Source organism: Equus asinus, chromosome 5 (genome assembly GCF_041296235.1).
Source record: "Equus asinus isolate D_3611 breed Donkey chromosome 5, EquAss-T2T_v2, whole genome shotgun sequence".
NCBI lineage: Eukaryota > Metazoa > Chordata > Mammalia > Perissodactyla > Equidae > Equus > Equus asinus.
The window spans coordinates 82,219,595-82,235,389 of NC_091794.1; the positions used below are offsets into that span (position 1 = coordinate 82,219,595).

Sequence of the window (15,795 nt, forward strand, 5' to 3'; positions counted from 1 at the left end):
ACTGTTGTACTACCAGTAGAACCATGTCAGAAAAAGAAATAAAAGGGATCCAGATTGAAAGATTAGAACAAACACCAAAGAAAATATCTGGGTGGCAAATAAGCACATGAATTGATGGTCAGCATTATTCATTAGGGAAATACAAAGTAAAATCATAATGAGATTTCTCTATACATTTATTTAAATGTCTCTGATAAAAAAGACTGACCATATCTAACAGTGGCAAGAATGTGGAGTAAATGGAACTTTCATAAACTACTGGTGAAAATGTAAGATAGTTCAATTATTTTGGAAAGTAGTTTGGCAGAAAAACTTCAACACATTACTGAGCAAAAAAAGATAGCAAATGAATGATACATCCTTGACTTGAAAAAAATATGTATACCTTAGTAACTAAAGCCAGTATTTAACTCACTGGTTAAAAGTAACTCAATAGAAGATAAATGGAAGAGAAGCTCCCATTTACAATAGCAGCAAAGAATTAATATTTAGGAATAAACTAACAAATATGCAAAATTTATATTAAAAAAACTTTGGAAAACACCTTACCAACAGCATGGTCCATTAGAAAAAGTTTATAAAATAGACTTTGTCAAAATTCAGAACTTATGTTCTTCAAAAGACACTACTGGTAAGAGACTGAAAATAAAAGGCATGGACTTGGAGAAAATATTGGCAAATCACATAGCTGTCAGCAGTACTCTCCAGATTGATCTATTGATTTGATGTAATTCCTATCAAAATCCCAGCTATTTTGTAGAAATTAACAAGTTGATCCTAAGGGACTCAGAATAACCAAAACAATGTTGGGGAAGGAGAACAAAAGTAGAGGATTCACATTTCCTGATTTCCAAACTTACTACAAAGCTACAGCACTCTAGACATTGTGGTACTGGCATAAAAATATACATATAGATCAGTTGATTAGATTTGAGCATCCTGAAATAAACTCCTACATTTATGCTCAATTGGTTTTGGACAAGGATGCCAAAACAGTTCAGTGAGATTTTCAACAACGGATGTGGGTAACTGGATATCCTTATGCAAAAGAATAAAGTTGGAACCTTCCAAAACTGAATCAAGAAGAAATAGAGAATTTGAATAGACCAGTCACCAGTAAGGAGATTGAAACAGTTATCAAAAACCGCGCAAAAAGTAAAAGTCCAGGACCAGATGGCTTCCCTGGTGAACTGCACCAAACATTCAAAGAAGACTTAATACCTGTCCTTCTCAAAATCTTCCAAAAATTGAAGAGGAGGGGAAGCTTCCTAACTCATTCTACGAAGCCAACATTATCCTGATACCAAAACCAGACAAGGACACCACCAAAAAAGCAAATTACAGGCCAATATCACTGATAAATATTGATGCAGAAATCCTCAACAAAATACTAGGAAATCAAATACAACAATTTGTTAAGAAGATCATACACCGTGATCAAGTGGGGTGTATTCTAGGGGCTGCTGGGATGGTTCAGCATCCACAAATCAATCAACATGATACATCACCTTAACAAAATGAAGAATAAAAATCACATGCCAAGATACAGCATCCATTTATAATAAAAACTCTGAATAAAATGGGTATTGAAGGAAAGCAGCTCAAAATAAAGCCCTATATGACAAACCCACAGCTAATATCATTCTCAGTGGAGAAATATTCAGATAGCTTTCAGGAAAACTGAAAGCTATCCCTCTAAGAACAGGAACCAGACAAGGATGCCCACTGTCACCACTCTTATTTAACATAGTATTGGAAGTCCTTGCCAGAGCAGTCAGGCAAGAAAAAGAAATAAGAGGTATCCATATTGGAAAGGAAGAAGTAAAGCTGTCATTATTGCAGATGACATGACTTTACATATAGAAAACCCTAAAGAATCCATTCAAAAAACTTTTAGAAATAATGAATACGGTAAAGTTGCAGGATACAAAAATCAACATACAAAAATCAGTTGCATTTCTGTATACTAACAATGAAGTAGCAGAAAGAGAAATTAAGAATACAATCCCATTTATAATTGCAACAAAATTTCCTTACTTCCTCAAGCAGTCTACAGAATCAATGCAATCCCTATCAAAGGTCCAACAACATTTTTCACACAAATAGAACAAAGAATCCTAAAATTTATATGGAATGACAGAAGACCCCGAATAGCCAAAGGAATCCTGAGAAAAAAGAACAAGCTGGAGGTATCACACTCTCTGATTCCAAAGTATACTACAAAGCTATAGTAACCAAAACAAAAACAGACACACGGATCAATGGAACAGAATCGAGAGCCCAGAAATAAACTCACACATCTGTGAACAGCTAATTTTCGACAGGGGAGCCAAGAAGATACACTGGAGAAAGGAAAGTCTCTTCAATAAATATGTTTCAGTTTGGGGAAAACTGGACAGCTTCATGCAAAAGAATGAAAGTAGACCATTATCTTACACCATACACAAAAATTAACTCAAAATGGATTAAAGACTTAAATGTAAGACCTGAAATCATGAAACTTCTAGAAGAAAACATAGGCAGTACGTTCTTCAACACTGGCCTTAGCAGCATATTTTCAAGTACCATATGTGACCAGGCAAGGGAAACAATGGGAAAATAAACAAATGGGACTACATCAAACTAAAAAGCTTTCTGCACAGCAAAGGAAACCACCAACAAAACAAAAAGACAGCCTAACAATTGGGAGAAGATATTTGCAAACCCATATATATGATAAAGTGGTAATATCCAAAATATATAAAGTACTCATACATCTCAAGAACAGAAAAACTAACAACCCAGTTGACAAACTGATTCTAAAGTTTATACAGAGAGGCAAAAAGATCTAGAATAGACAACACAGCCTTGAAGGAGAAGAACAAATTCGAGGCTGACAGTAGTCAACTTCAAGACTTACTGTAAAGCTACAGTAATCAATACAGTGTGGTATAAAGGAAGAGACAGATAGATGAATAGAATAGAATAGAGAACCCAGAAATAGTCCCACATAAATATAATCAACTGATCTTTGACAAAGGAGCAAAGACAGTCCTTTCAACAAATGGTGCTGAAACATCTGGACAGCCACATGCAAAAGAAGGAATCTAGACCCAGACCTTACACTCTTCACAAGAATTAACTCAAAATAGACCACAGACCTAAATGTAAAACTCAAAAGTATTAAACTCCTGAAAGATAACATAGAAGAAAAACAAGATGACCTTGGGTATGCTAATGACTTTTTAGATACAACACCAAAGGCATGATCCATGAAAGGTATAACTGACATGCTGGACTTCATTAAAATTAAAACCTTCTGTTTTGTGAAAGACACTGTCAAGAAAATGAGAAGACAAACCACAGATTGGGAGAAAATACTTTAAGAAGACACATCTGATAAAGGATTGTTATTGAAAATAGACTACTTCAAGAACACTAAAAACTGAACAATAAGAAAACAAACAATTAAATTTAAAAATGGGCCAAAGATCTTATCAGATACCTCACCAAAGAAGATATGCAGGTGACCAAAAAGCATGTGAAAAGATGTTCCACGTCATATGTCATCAGAGAAATGCAAATTATAAAAACAATGAGATACCACCACACATTTATTAGAATGGCCAAAATCCAGAACACTGACGCCACCAAATGCTGACAAGGACAAGGAGCAACAGGAGTTCTCATTCATTGCTTGTAAGAATGCAAAATGGTACAGTCATTTTGCAAGACAGTTTGGTGACTTCTTACAAAATTAAACTCTTATCATACAATCCAACAATCACATTCCTTGGTATTTACCCAAACGAACTGAAAACTTATGTCCACACAAAGACCTGCACATGGATGTTTATTGTAGCTTTATTAAAAACTGCCAAAACTTGGAAACAACCAAGACGTTCCTCAATAGATGAATGGATAAATAAACTGTGGTTTAGCCAGACAATGAAATATTATTCAGCCTTAAAAAGAAATGAGCTATCAAGCCTTGAAAAGACATGGAAGAAACTTAAATGCATATTACTACGGGAAAGAAATCAATCTGAAAAGGCTACATACTGTATGATTTCAACTATTTGACATTCTGGAAAAGGCAAAACTATGGAGACAGTAAAAAGATTAGTGGTTGAATGGGTGAGGTTGACTAGGCAGAGAGAGCACAGAGGATTTTTAGGGCAGTTAGACTATTTTGTATGATCCTATAATGATGGATACGTGTCATTATACATTTGACCAAACCCATGGAATATACAGCACCAAGAGAGAACCCTAATGTAAACTCTGGACTTTGGGTGATTGTGATGTGTCTGCGTAGGTTCATCAATTGTAACAAATCTACCACTGTGGTGAGGGAGGTTGATAATAAGGGAGGCTATGCATGTGTGGGGACAGGGTGTATGGAAAATCTCTGTACCTTCCTTTCAATTTTGCTGTGAAGCTAAAACTACTCTAAAGAAATAAAGTCTTTAAAAATAAAGCAAAAGAGTGACATCAGCATCATGGCAGAGTGAGGTCTCACAGAAATCTTTCCCCTCCAATATACAACCAAAAAAGACATCCATAATCCAACAGAGGACATCCAAACACAACACAAAAAACATCGGAGGGACCCACGCAGCCATATGATGGAGGGCGGAGAGACTGGAGCCTGCGTTGGAGGAGGGGAAACAGGGTAAGAGAAATCTTTGCTCCCTCCTCTTAAAGACTGTGATCAGGGACCGTGGGCAGCCTCTGAGAGGAAGGGAATGGGGCAGGGGATGGTTGTTCATGGGAACATCAAGGACTCCCGAGGGCTCTGGCAGCCTAGAGGGAAGCCCTCTACCGGGGTGGAAGCTTTAGCAGGTGTGACCTTATCAAACCAACATCCCAGGAGAGCAGAGGGAGAAGACCCCAAGAGCATGCAGGAGAAAGCACCCCTCCCCCGACGCACTCAACACAGCTCCAGCCCCTGGGATTTTGGCTGAAAGCAGAGGGCTCAGACTATGTGGCTCTTGACCCCCACCCAGTGGCACTAGGCAGTAACCGCAACCAAATAATGCCAGGATACTAAAGCACAGAACAACTCCCTATAGTGATATCAAATACTATATTAGATCTCCGGACCAGAGAGAAAATAACAAGTACCCAGAAATCAGTCCTAAGGACACAGAAATATGTAATCTAAATGACAAAGAATTCAAAACAGCTATCATCAAAAAACTCAAACGAGGTCAAAGAGAATTTAGAGAAACAATTCAGTGAGTTCAGGAGCCACTTTAAAAAAGAGGTTGAAACTATAAAGAAGAATCAATCAGAACTATTAGAGATGAAAGACACAATGGAAGAAGTAAAAAAAAATATGGATTCCCTGAACGCACAAGTGGGTACCATAGAGGAGTGAATCAGCATAATCGAACATAGACATGTTGAAATGCTCCAGTTAGAGGAGGAGAGAGAACTAAGACTAAATAGAAATGAAGAAAGTCTCCCAGAAATACCCAAATCAATTAGGAAATGCAACATAAGAATTATAAGTATTACAGAAGGAGAAGAGAAGAATGGAGCAGAAAGTGTGTTCAAAGAAATAATAGTGGAGAACTTCCCAAATCTAGGGAAGGAAATCCATGTGGAAGAGGCTGCCAGATCTCCTAAATATGTCAGTGTAAAAAGACCTACTGCAAGGCATATAGTAGTGAAACTGGCAAAACTGAATGACAAAGAAAGAATGCTAAGGGCAGCAAGGCAGAAGAGAGTAACCCACAAAGGAACCCCCATCGGGCTTTCAGTGGATTTCTCTGCAGAAACCTTACAGGCTAGGAGAGACTGGAATGACATATTCAAATCATTGAAGGACAAAAGCTTTCAGCCAAGAATACTCTATCCAGAAAAAATATCCTTCAGATATGATGGAGAAATAAAAACTTTCCCAGACAAACATAAGCTAAGGGAGTTTGTAGCCACAAGACCCCCCCCTTTAGGAAATCCTCAAGAAGGCTCTCGTACCTGAAAAAAAAAGGGGAGAGAAAGAGGTTACAAAGTGTGGAGTAAGGAGATAAATAGGTAGACAGAATCAGGGCAGGATAGCAAATACTTAAGTATAGCATTAAAGACAAATGGAAGGAAAACACCAAAAATAAAGATAATCTTATCATTTTAACCACAAACTCATAACACAAGTTGAAATAAGATGTGAGAAAAACAACTTAGGAGGGGAGGAGGAAAGGGACTGAATCAGTTTAGTCTAAGGAAATTAGAGGTCATCAGAAAAGGGACTATCTTACCCATGAGATCTTGATGCAAACCTCAGGATAACCACTAAATAAAAAAGCAGAACAGAGACACAAATAATAAATAAGGAGAAAATAAAGAAACACAACATAAAAAACTACAGAACTCGATTGGTAGACCAAAATACACAGGGACAACAAACACAGGTAATGCAGGAGAAGGGGAAACATGTGTGATAAAATTGCAGCATAAAGCCCTCATATATCTATAATCACCCTAAAGGTAAATGGATTGAATTCTCCAATAAAAAGACAGAGTGGTGAGATGGATTAAAGAACAAGACCCAACAATATGCTGCCTTCAGGAAACACATCTCAGCTCCAAAGACAAACACAGGCTCAGAGCAAAGGGATGGAAGATGATACTCCAAGCCAATGGCAAACAAAAGAAAGCAGGTCTTGCAATACTTCTGTCAGACAAAGTAGACTTCAACATAAGACAGGTAAAGAGAGACAAAGAGGGGCAGTATACAATGATCAAAGAGACACTCCATCAAGAAGAAATAACACATGAATACCTATGCACCCGACACAGGAGCACCAAAGTACATAAAGCAGCTATTAACAAACCTAAAAGAAGACATTAATAATAACACAATAACAGAAGGGGACCTCAACACTCCAATCACATCAATGGACAGATCATCCAGACATAAAATCAACAAGAAAACAGTGGAATTCAATGAAAAGCTAGACCAGATGGACTTAATAGACATATATAGAACACTCCATCAAAAAACAGCAGAATACACATTCTTCTCAAGTGCACACGGAACATTCTCAAGGATAGACTATATGTTGGGAAACAAGGCAAGCCTTAATAAATTTAAGAAGATTGAAATAATAACAAGCGTCTTTTCCAATCACAATGCTATAAAACTAGAAATTAATTACAAGAAAAAACTGAGAAAAGGACAAAGATGTGGAAATTAAAGAACATGCTATTGAACAACAAATAGATCATTGAAGAAATTAAAGGAGAAATCAAAAAATATCTGGAGACAAATGAAAATGAAAACATACCATGCCAACTCATATGGGATGCAGCAAAAGCCGTATTAAGAGGGAAATGCATCGCAATACTGGCTCACCTTAACAAACAAGAAAAAACCCAAATAAGCAATCTCAAACCACACCTAATTGAATTAGAAAAAGAAGAACAAACAAAGCCCAAAGTCAGCAGGAGAGAAATAATAAAAATCAGAGCAGAAATAAATGCTATTGAAACAAAAAGGGCAGTGGAAAGGATCAATGAAACAAAGAACTGGTTCTTTGAGAAGATAAACAAAATTGACAAACCCCTAGCCAGACTTACAAAGAAAAAAAGAGAGAAGGCTCAGATAAATAAAATTAGAAATGTAAGAGGAGAAATAACAACAGATACCATAGAAATACTGTGGATTATAAGAGAATACTGTGAAAAGCTATATGCCAACAATATGGACAATCTAGAGGAAATGGATAAATTCTTAGACTCTTACAACCTCCCAAAGCTGAATCAAGAAGAAACAGATAATCTGAATAAACCAATCACAAGTAAAGAGATGGAAACAGTAATCAAAAACAGCCGAAAGAATCAAAGCCCAGGACCAGACAGCTTCCCTGGGGAATTCCACCAAACTTTCAGAGAGGATTTAATACCTGTCCTTCTCATGCTATTCCAAAAAATTAGGGAAGACGGAACGCTTCGTAACACATTCTATAAGGCCAACATCACTCTGATACCAAAGCCTGACAAAGACAACACAAAAAAGGAGAACTACAGGCCAATATCGCTGATGAATATAGATGCAAAAATCCTCAAAATATTGGCAACCCAAATACAGCAATACATCAAAAAGATCATACAGCATGATCAAGTGGGATTTATTCCAGGGAAACAGGGATGGGTGAACATCTGCAAATCAATCAGTGTGATACACCATATTAACAAAATGAGGAATAAAACCCACGTGATAACTCAGTAGGTACAGAGAAAGCATTTGACAAGATCCAACAGCCATTTATGATAAAAACTCTTAACAAAATGGGGATAGAAGGAAATTACCTCAAGATAATAAAGGTCATATATGACAAACCCACAGCCAACATCTATTCAATGGGGAAAACCTGAACACCATCCCTCTGAGAACAGGAACAAGACAAGGTTGCCCACTATCATCATTCTTACTCAGCATAGTACTGGAGGTTTTTGGCCAGAGCAATTAGGCAAGAGAAAGGAATAAAAGGAATCCATATAGGGAGTGAAGAACTGAAATTCTCACTGTTAGAGAACCCTAAAGAATCCATCATAAAACTATTAGAAATAATTAACAACTACGGTAAAATTGTGGGCACCAAAATCAACTTACAAAAATCAATTGCATTTCTGTACTCTTAACAACGAACTTAGAGAAAGAGAAGTCAAGAATACAATTCCTGGGGGACTAGCCCCATGGCCAAGTAATTAAGTTCACGTGCTCCACTTTGGTGGCCTAGGGTTTCCCTGGTTCGGATCCTGGGCATGGACACGGCACCGCTCATCAGGCCATGCTGAGGCAGCATCCCACATAGCACAACCAGAGGCACTCACAACTAGAATATACAACTATGTACTGGGGGGTTTTGGGGAGAAGGAAAAAAAATATTGGCAACAGTTGTTAGCTCAGGTGCTAAATCTTTAAAAAAAAATTGAGAAATAAATCTTTGTTAAAAAAAATACAATTCCATTTACAATAGCAAAAAAAGAATAAAGTACCTAGAAATAAATTTAACTAAGGAGGCAAAGGACTTATACAATGAAAACTATAAGACATTATTGAAGGAAATAGATAATGACATAAAGAGATGGAAAGAGATTCCATGCACATAGGTTGGAAGAGTAAACATAGTTAAAATGTCCATACTACCCAAAGCAGTCTACAGATTCAGTGCAATCACAATCAGAATCCCAATGACATTCTTCATAGAAATGAAGCAAAGACTCCTAAAATTCATATGGGGCAACAAAAGACCCTGAATTGCTAAAGCAATACCGAGAAAAAAGAACAAAGCTGGAGGCATCATCATCCCTGACTTCAAAATGTATTACAAAGCCACAGTGATGAAAATGTCATGGTACCGGTACAAAAACAGGCAAACAGATCAATGGAACAGAACTGAAAGCCCAGAAATAAAACCACATATCGGTGGACAGCTGATCTTCTACAAAAGTGCCAAGAACATACAATGGAGAAAAGACAGTCTCTTTAATAAATGGTATTGGGAAAACTGGACAGCCGCATGCAAAAGAGTGAAAGTAGACCATTATCTCATGCCATACACAAAAATAAACTCAAAATGGATCAAAGATTTGAAGATAAGTCCTGAAACCATAAAACTCCTAGAAGATAATATAGGGAGTACACTCTTTGACATTGAACTTAAAGTTAAAAGGATCGTTTCAAATACCATGTCTTCTCAGACCAAGGAAACAAATGAACAAAATAAACAAGTGGGAGTTCATCAGACTAAAGAGCTTATGCAAGGCAAAAGAAACTGGATCAAAACCAAAAGACAACCCACCAATTGGGAGAAAATTTTTGCAAATCATATATCCAATAAGGGGTTAATCTCCATAACGTATAAGGAACTCACACAACTCAACAACAATAAAACAAACAGCGTGATCAAAAAACAGCAGAGGATATGAACAGACATTTTTCCAAAGAAGATATACAGATGGCCAATAAACACATGAAAAGATGTTCAACACCACTAATCATCAGGGAAATGCAAATCAAAACTATAAGATGACACCTGTTAAAATGGCTATAATCGCTAAGACTAAAAATAACAAATGTTGGAGAGGGTGTGGAGAGAAGGGAACCCTCATACACTGCTGGTGGGAATGCAAACTGGTGCAGCCACTATGGAAAACAGTATGGAAATGCCTCAAAAAACTAAAAATAGAAATACTATATGACCCAGCTATCCCACTACTCAGTATCTCCCCAAACAACTTGAAATCAATAATCCAAAGTAACATATGCACCCCTGTGTTCATTGCAGCACTATTCACAATAGCCAAGACATGGAAACTATCCGAGTGCCCATGGACTGATGATTGGATAAAGAAGATGTGGTATATATACAAAACGGAATACTACTCAGCCAGAAAAAAAGAGAAATTCATCCCATTTGCAACAACATGGAAAGACCTGGAGGGAATCATGGTTACCAAAATAAGCCAGACTGAGAAAGACAAATATCAGATGATTTCACTTATATGTAGAATATAAACAAACACATGGACAAAGAAAACAATTCAGTGGTTACCAGGGAAGGGGGTTGGGGAGTAGGCACAGGGAATGAAGGGAAGCACCTGTGTGGTGACAGACAAGAAATAATGTACAACTGAAATTTCACAATGATGTAAACTGTTACAAACTCAAAAAATTTTTAAAAAATAAAGCAAAAGAAATGACTTATTGATACATTCAACTATATGAATAAATACCAGAATAATTATGCTGAATGAAAGAAGCTAGACCAAAAAAAGTATATTCTCTGTGATTCCGTTCAAGACTAGAAAATGCAAACCAATCTACAATGATAGAAAGTAGGTCAGTGTTTGCCTGGGGATGGGGTCCAGAAATTACTGGACAGTGGGTTTATAAAGGAACATGAGAAAACCTGGGAGTATGTCCGTGCTAATTATCTTGATTGTGGTGATAGTTTTAAGGGTGTATGTGATGTGTATGGTATCATTGATGTATGCATATATCAAGACTTAAACTGTAAAGCTTATTGTATGTCAATTATAACTTGTTTTATAAATATGAATTGATTTATAAGTTAATGTCAAAATAAGAAAAGAATCAACCCCCAATGGTTAGTCTGTATGGTGGCTATACAAGTTAATACATTGAAATGCTCCATGAAGAAACGCTAAGTATATGATAGTTTAATAGGATGATTTCTAAAAAAAGAAATCATTATGAATACCTGGAAGGTTAGGGAGCTGGGGAAGGAAGGATGAGAAAGCATTTAAGTAAGAACCATTTGAGACACTCTTGTCCTTTTCTTACTGGTGTGGTGAGTGGAAAGTATATTTGATACGTCAGTGGAAAGTACCTTTTTCCTCTTCATTTTACCTTCCATTGTTTCTTTTGCATGAAACCCTTCCTAAGTATTAGGGAATAATTCAAGGTGGTTGCCCCTGGCCCAGAGATAACCAATTTGAATCCAAAGCATAAATTTTCAAGTTCCATCTCTTAACATCCTACTGAAAATGCCATTTACTCTTAGTCTGCCTAATCCCCATGGCTTGTTCTCCTCAGTCCTACACACCTCCAAGCAACGAGTTCAAGATCAGCATGAAATTGGAAGCACAGGACCCCAGGAACACCACATCCACCTGTATTGCCACAGTAGTTGGACTGACAGGTGCTCGCCTCCGCCTTCGCCTTGATGGCAGCGACAACAAGAATGACTTCTGGCGGCTAGTTGACTCCGCTGAAATCCAGCCTATTGGGAACTGTGAGAAGAATGGGGGTATGCTGCAGCCCCCTCTGGGTGAGTAACTAGACCCAAGCTCTCCTTAGCAAATTGGTTATCTTCCTAAAATTGTACATCCTGTTGTGGGAAAGCCTAGGGTTCCCTGCCTATCCCTTCTTTTTCATATAGTCCAGAAGAAAAGGCCCACCCAAAATTAAATGAGCCATAAAATCTGGACGTCTCCATCTCTACATTAACTCAGAATATCCAGGCTTCTCTTAAGCTCTCATTTTTCTAAGAAACCATACCGTTCATTCTTTGTCAGTTCCCATGTGTTCTGAGAGAGAGAATGGGAGCAGGTCTTTCCTTTTAACCTGCCTCAAAAAACCATGGAGCTTTCACCAAATCCTACAATAATAACAGGAGGTGAGGGGAAAATCTCCCAGTAGAAAGGATGACTGTGATAACAGTTCCTTATCTCTTTTCCCCTAAGTTCTCACTTGGTCCTTCGAATTTTCTCGCTTTGAATATATTATTAAGTAAAATACATTATTTTATTTAAACTAATAACCCCAGTAGATTTTTCTCCTCAAGATCAGATTCTTCTTTTTTTTTCTTTTTGCCTCAGTATACCTGACTGATTTAGCCCATCTCATCAACTGCTATCAATCGCTATTGCAGTGAGTCTCGATGGAGGCTAGAGAGAGGGGTTATTGGCTGTGGGCTGTGTTCCCCTCAGGAGGCTGTGCTAGATTAATTGAGTATTAGAGGACACATATCATTTGAAAGAGCTCCCCAAGTGATTGTTTAACATTTTCCCCATTAAAAAAAATTATATGTGGGGCCATCCCTGTGGCACAGTGGTTAAGCTTGCACGTTCCTCTTTGGCGGCCAGGGGATCGCCGGTTCAGACCTTGGGTGTGGACCTACGCACTGCTTGTCAAGCCATGCTGTGGCTGGCATCCCACATATAGAGTAGAGGAAAATGGGCATGGATGTTAGCTCAGGGCCAATCTTCCTCAGCAAAAAGAGGAGGCTTGGCAGCAGATGTTAGCTCAGGGCTAATCTTCCTTAAAAAAAAAAATTGTGTATAACAAAATTTCAAACATAAACAAAAGTAGAAAGAATAGCACAGTGAATGTCCATATATCCTTTATCCTTGATAATTATCAATATGTAGTCAATCTGGTTTTATTTGTACCTGTACACACTCCCTGGCCCCTTCTGCTCAAGTCCCCAAACATAGTATCATTTATCATTAAATATTTTGTATGTATCTCTCATGGATAATGTTTTTTAAACATAATCATAATAACATTATCACATGTAAATAAACTAATGATAATTCCTTAATGTCAACAAATGTTTACTCAGTGTTTAAATTTTCCCTATTGTCTGTCTGCCTCTCTCTATCTCTCTGTGTCTCATAGTTTCTTTGAATCAGGATCCAAATAAGATCCACATATTGCAGTTGGTTGATATGTCATTTAAGTCTCTTTTAATCTATGGGTTCTCATTCTCTCTTTTATTTTTTCTCACAGTTTTTTTGTTGAAAAATGAAAGTCGTTGTCTTTAAAATTTCCCACAATTAGGTTTTGCTGATTTATCTGTGTGGTATCATTTAACGTGTTTCTCTGTCCTTTCTTTCCTGGAAATTGGTAGCTAGATCTAGAGGCTTGATCAGGCTCAGGTTCAGTTTTTTCATGAGAATATTTCATAGGTGGTGGTGTTTACTTCTATTAGGAATCATATATGGCCTTGTTGTCTCTCATTTTGTAATGTAGAGGCCATTAATGCTTGTGGGCTGGATCAGGGGTTGACCGATTTTCTTAGAGGGCCAGATAGTAAATATTTCAGGCTTATGGGCCATACATTCTTTGTTGCAACGAGTCAACTTTGTCCTTGTAATGCAAAAGCAGCCGTAGGCAATACCTGAAAAAATGGGCAAGGCTGTGTGCTAATAAAATTTTATTTATAAAAAGAGATGGCGAGCATGCTGGCTATAGTTTCCTAAGCCCTGATTTAGATCCATCAATTCATTATGGTTGCAGAATAGGAAATTTTAATCTTATCATTCCATCCAAAAAATTAAGTGGAATATGTCTATTAAAATAAACTTTCATCCACTATTTGGTTATCCTGAGGTCTAATTCATGCAGAAAAGATAATTTAAATGCTTGATTCTTTATTTATCAATTTTTAAAATAATGAATTGGCTTATTAGCACCCTCCAAAAATACTTAGGACAGTTTTGTTTTCATTGTGTAATATCATAAACTCAAGGATTCATACATATTTGATGTGTTTCACTCCAATGCACTAATTGTTCTTATTGATTCTTGAATTGTCCCACTTTGGCCTCATAGGAGCCTCATCAAGTTGTCTCCTGACTCTTTATTATTTGACTGCTCTCTTGGATTTGTGAAATTTCAAAGTGTTCCAGGCTCGTCTTGTACATTTCCTGCTCCAAATATGCAATCAGCTATTTCTTTTAGGTGCCTGGGCTCCTTTCAGTGGGAACTGGTACTAAGAGACCATAATCTGGGCACTAGAGTGCTCAGTGCTACTGGGTTGGTCATTCTTTCTAGGTATTTTTGGTATAGAGAGGTAAGAACTGCCTTTTTAAAATTATTAAGGCAAAAAATCATTGATTTGTATTGATACTTCCTACTAGAATTCAGGACAATGGTGTTTTTACTTACTTCATCTTTAATGTCTTAAATCTGCATCTCCTTTGTACCACAGTAAAATCTTAGTTCTCTTTGTCACTAACAAAATAACTCATTTGCCTCCTGCTACAGTACATGTACAACAGTCTCAGAATATCAATGCCAGTACTGCCGCCATTATGATTACTGACAGTGTTTGAGTTATTTGCATTTCTTTTTTTCTTACCCTCTTGGGAAATATAGTCAATGATGTGTTATAAGGTCATTGGATCAGTTTCTGTCTCAGTGGCAGTGCCACCACCTTGATGTAAACAAGGTCATTTGTTTCATTTTATTTTTTATTTTTAGAGATAGTCTAAAAAAATTTTTCCATTATAAATATGTAAGTGATATACATCATTCTTAAAGTCAAATCTATAAAACAATACATTCAGAGAAATCTCCTTCACCTTATTCCTTTCTTCTGCCATAGGTAACCACTTTCTTTTAATTTTATAGCTTATACTCGATTTTTTAAATATATAAACAAATATATCAGTGTGTGTGTGTGAGTGTGTGTACATATTTTTAAACACATTTGTATCCTTCACCTTGTTATATAAATGACAACATACTATACATACTTTTCTCAACCTTGCTTTTTTCATTTAATAATATGTCCTAAAGATGACTTCTTAGTGGTATGGAGATATTCCTCATTCCTTTTTATAGCTTCATAGTACCGTATTGTTCCCAACTTACTTTATGAATCACTGTTTAGAAGCATCTTGATAGGCTATTTAAAAATAGAGGTTCCCAGGGATAATGGTGATCATCTAAATAAAAATCTTTCCATAAATTCTCCAGAAACATACAGATCAAAAAGGAAATCAAACCACCCATAACTCATGCCTAAACATAACTGAGTCAAGAATACCACAAATTTCAATTACATGTTGTCTACATGTTCAGATATAAAGATCTGAAACCACTAGAGCTAGTACCCAACCATACCAAAAGGAAGAGTCTTATGTACCCAATTGCATAGCAAAGGGAGAGAGCAATGGGGGCCTCACAGCCAGAATCACCCCCAGGAAAAGATAGTCCCATCCAGAGTGGGAAATACTAGAACAAAGCTCAGACCTTCTTAATTAGAGCATTGGCCACTGGGGAATGAGAAGGAAGAGAGTGAATTGAAAGTGTGAGAGACTTTTAGATAGCAGCCTTGGGAAGAGGACTGCCTTGCGGGCAGAGGCAGACATAGTGTTGAAGCAAGGGGTGGTAACTGAGAGTCATATGGAAACAAAAGAGAATCATAAAATCGAAAGACATACCAGTCTCCCATCGCATCCCATACAGCCTCATCTACTAAAGAAACTGCATTTCACTATACCAACAGAAAACTCATGACCCAAGTTCCTTGCCAAGATAGAACCTCCTGT

General features: G+C 37.1%; 1 protein-coding gene across 47 annotated transcripts in view; it reads left to right on the plus strand.

Annotated features, from left to right (window-relative positions):
- Nucleotides 1-15,795, plus strand: part of SCMH1 (Scm polycomb group protein homolog 1) — a 185,703-nt gene that overhangs the window by 70,213 nt on the left and 99,695 nt on the right. For 45 of the 47 annotated variants that reach the window (XM_044770489.2, XM_070510191.1, XM_044770506.2 and 42 more), the window contains one exon: nt 11,549-11,783. The exons of the other annotated variants lie outside the window; for them this stretch is intronic. In XM_044770489.2, the coding sequence (XP_044626424.1) occupies nt 11,549-11,783 (235 nt within the window). The remainder of the gene's footprint in view (nt 1-11,548; nt 11,784-15,795) is intronic. 47 annotated transcript variants of the gene reach the window in all.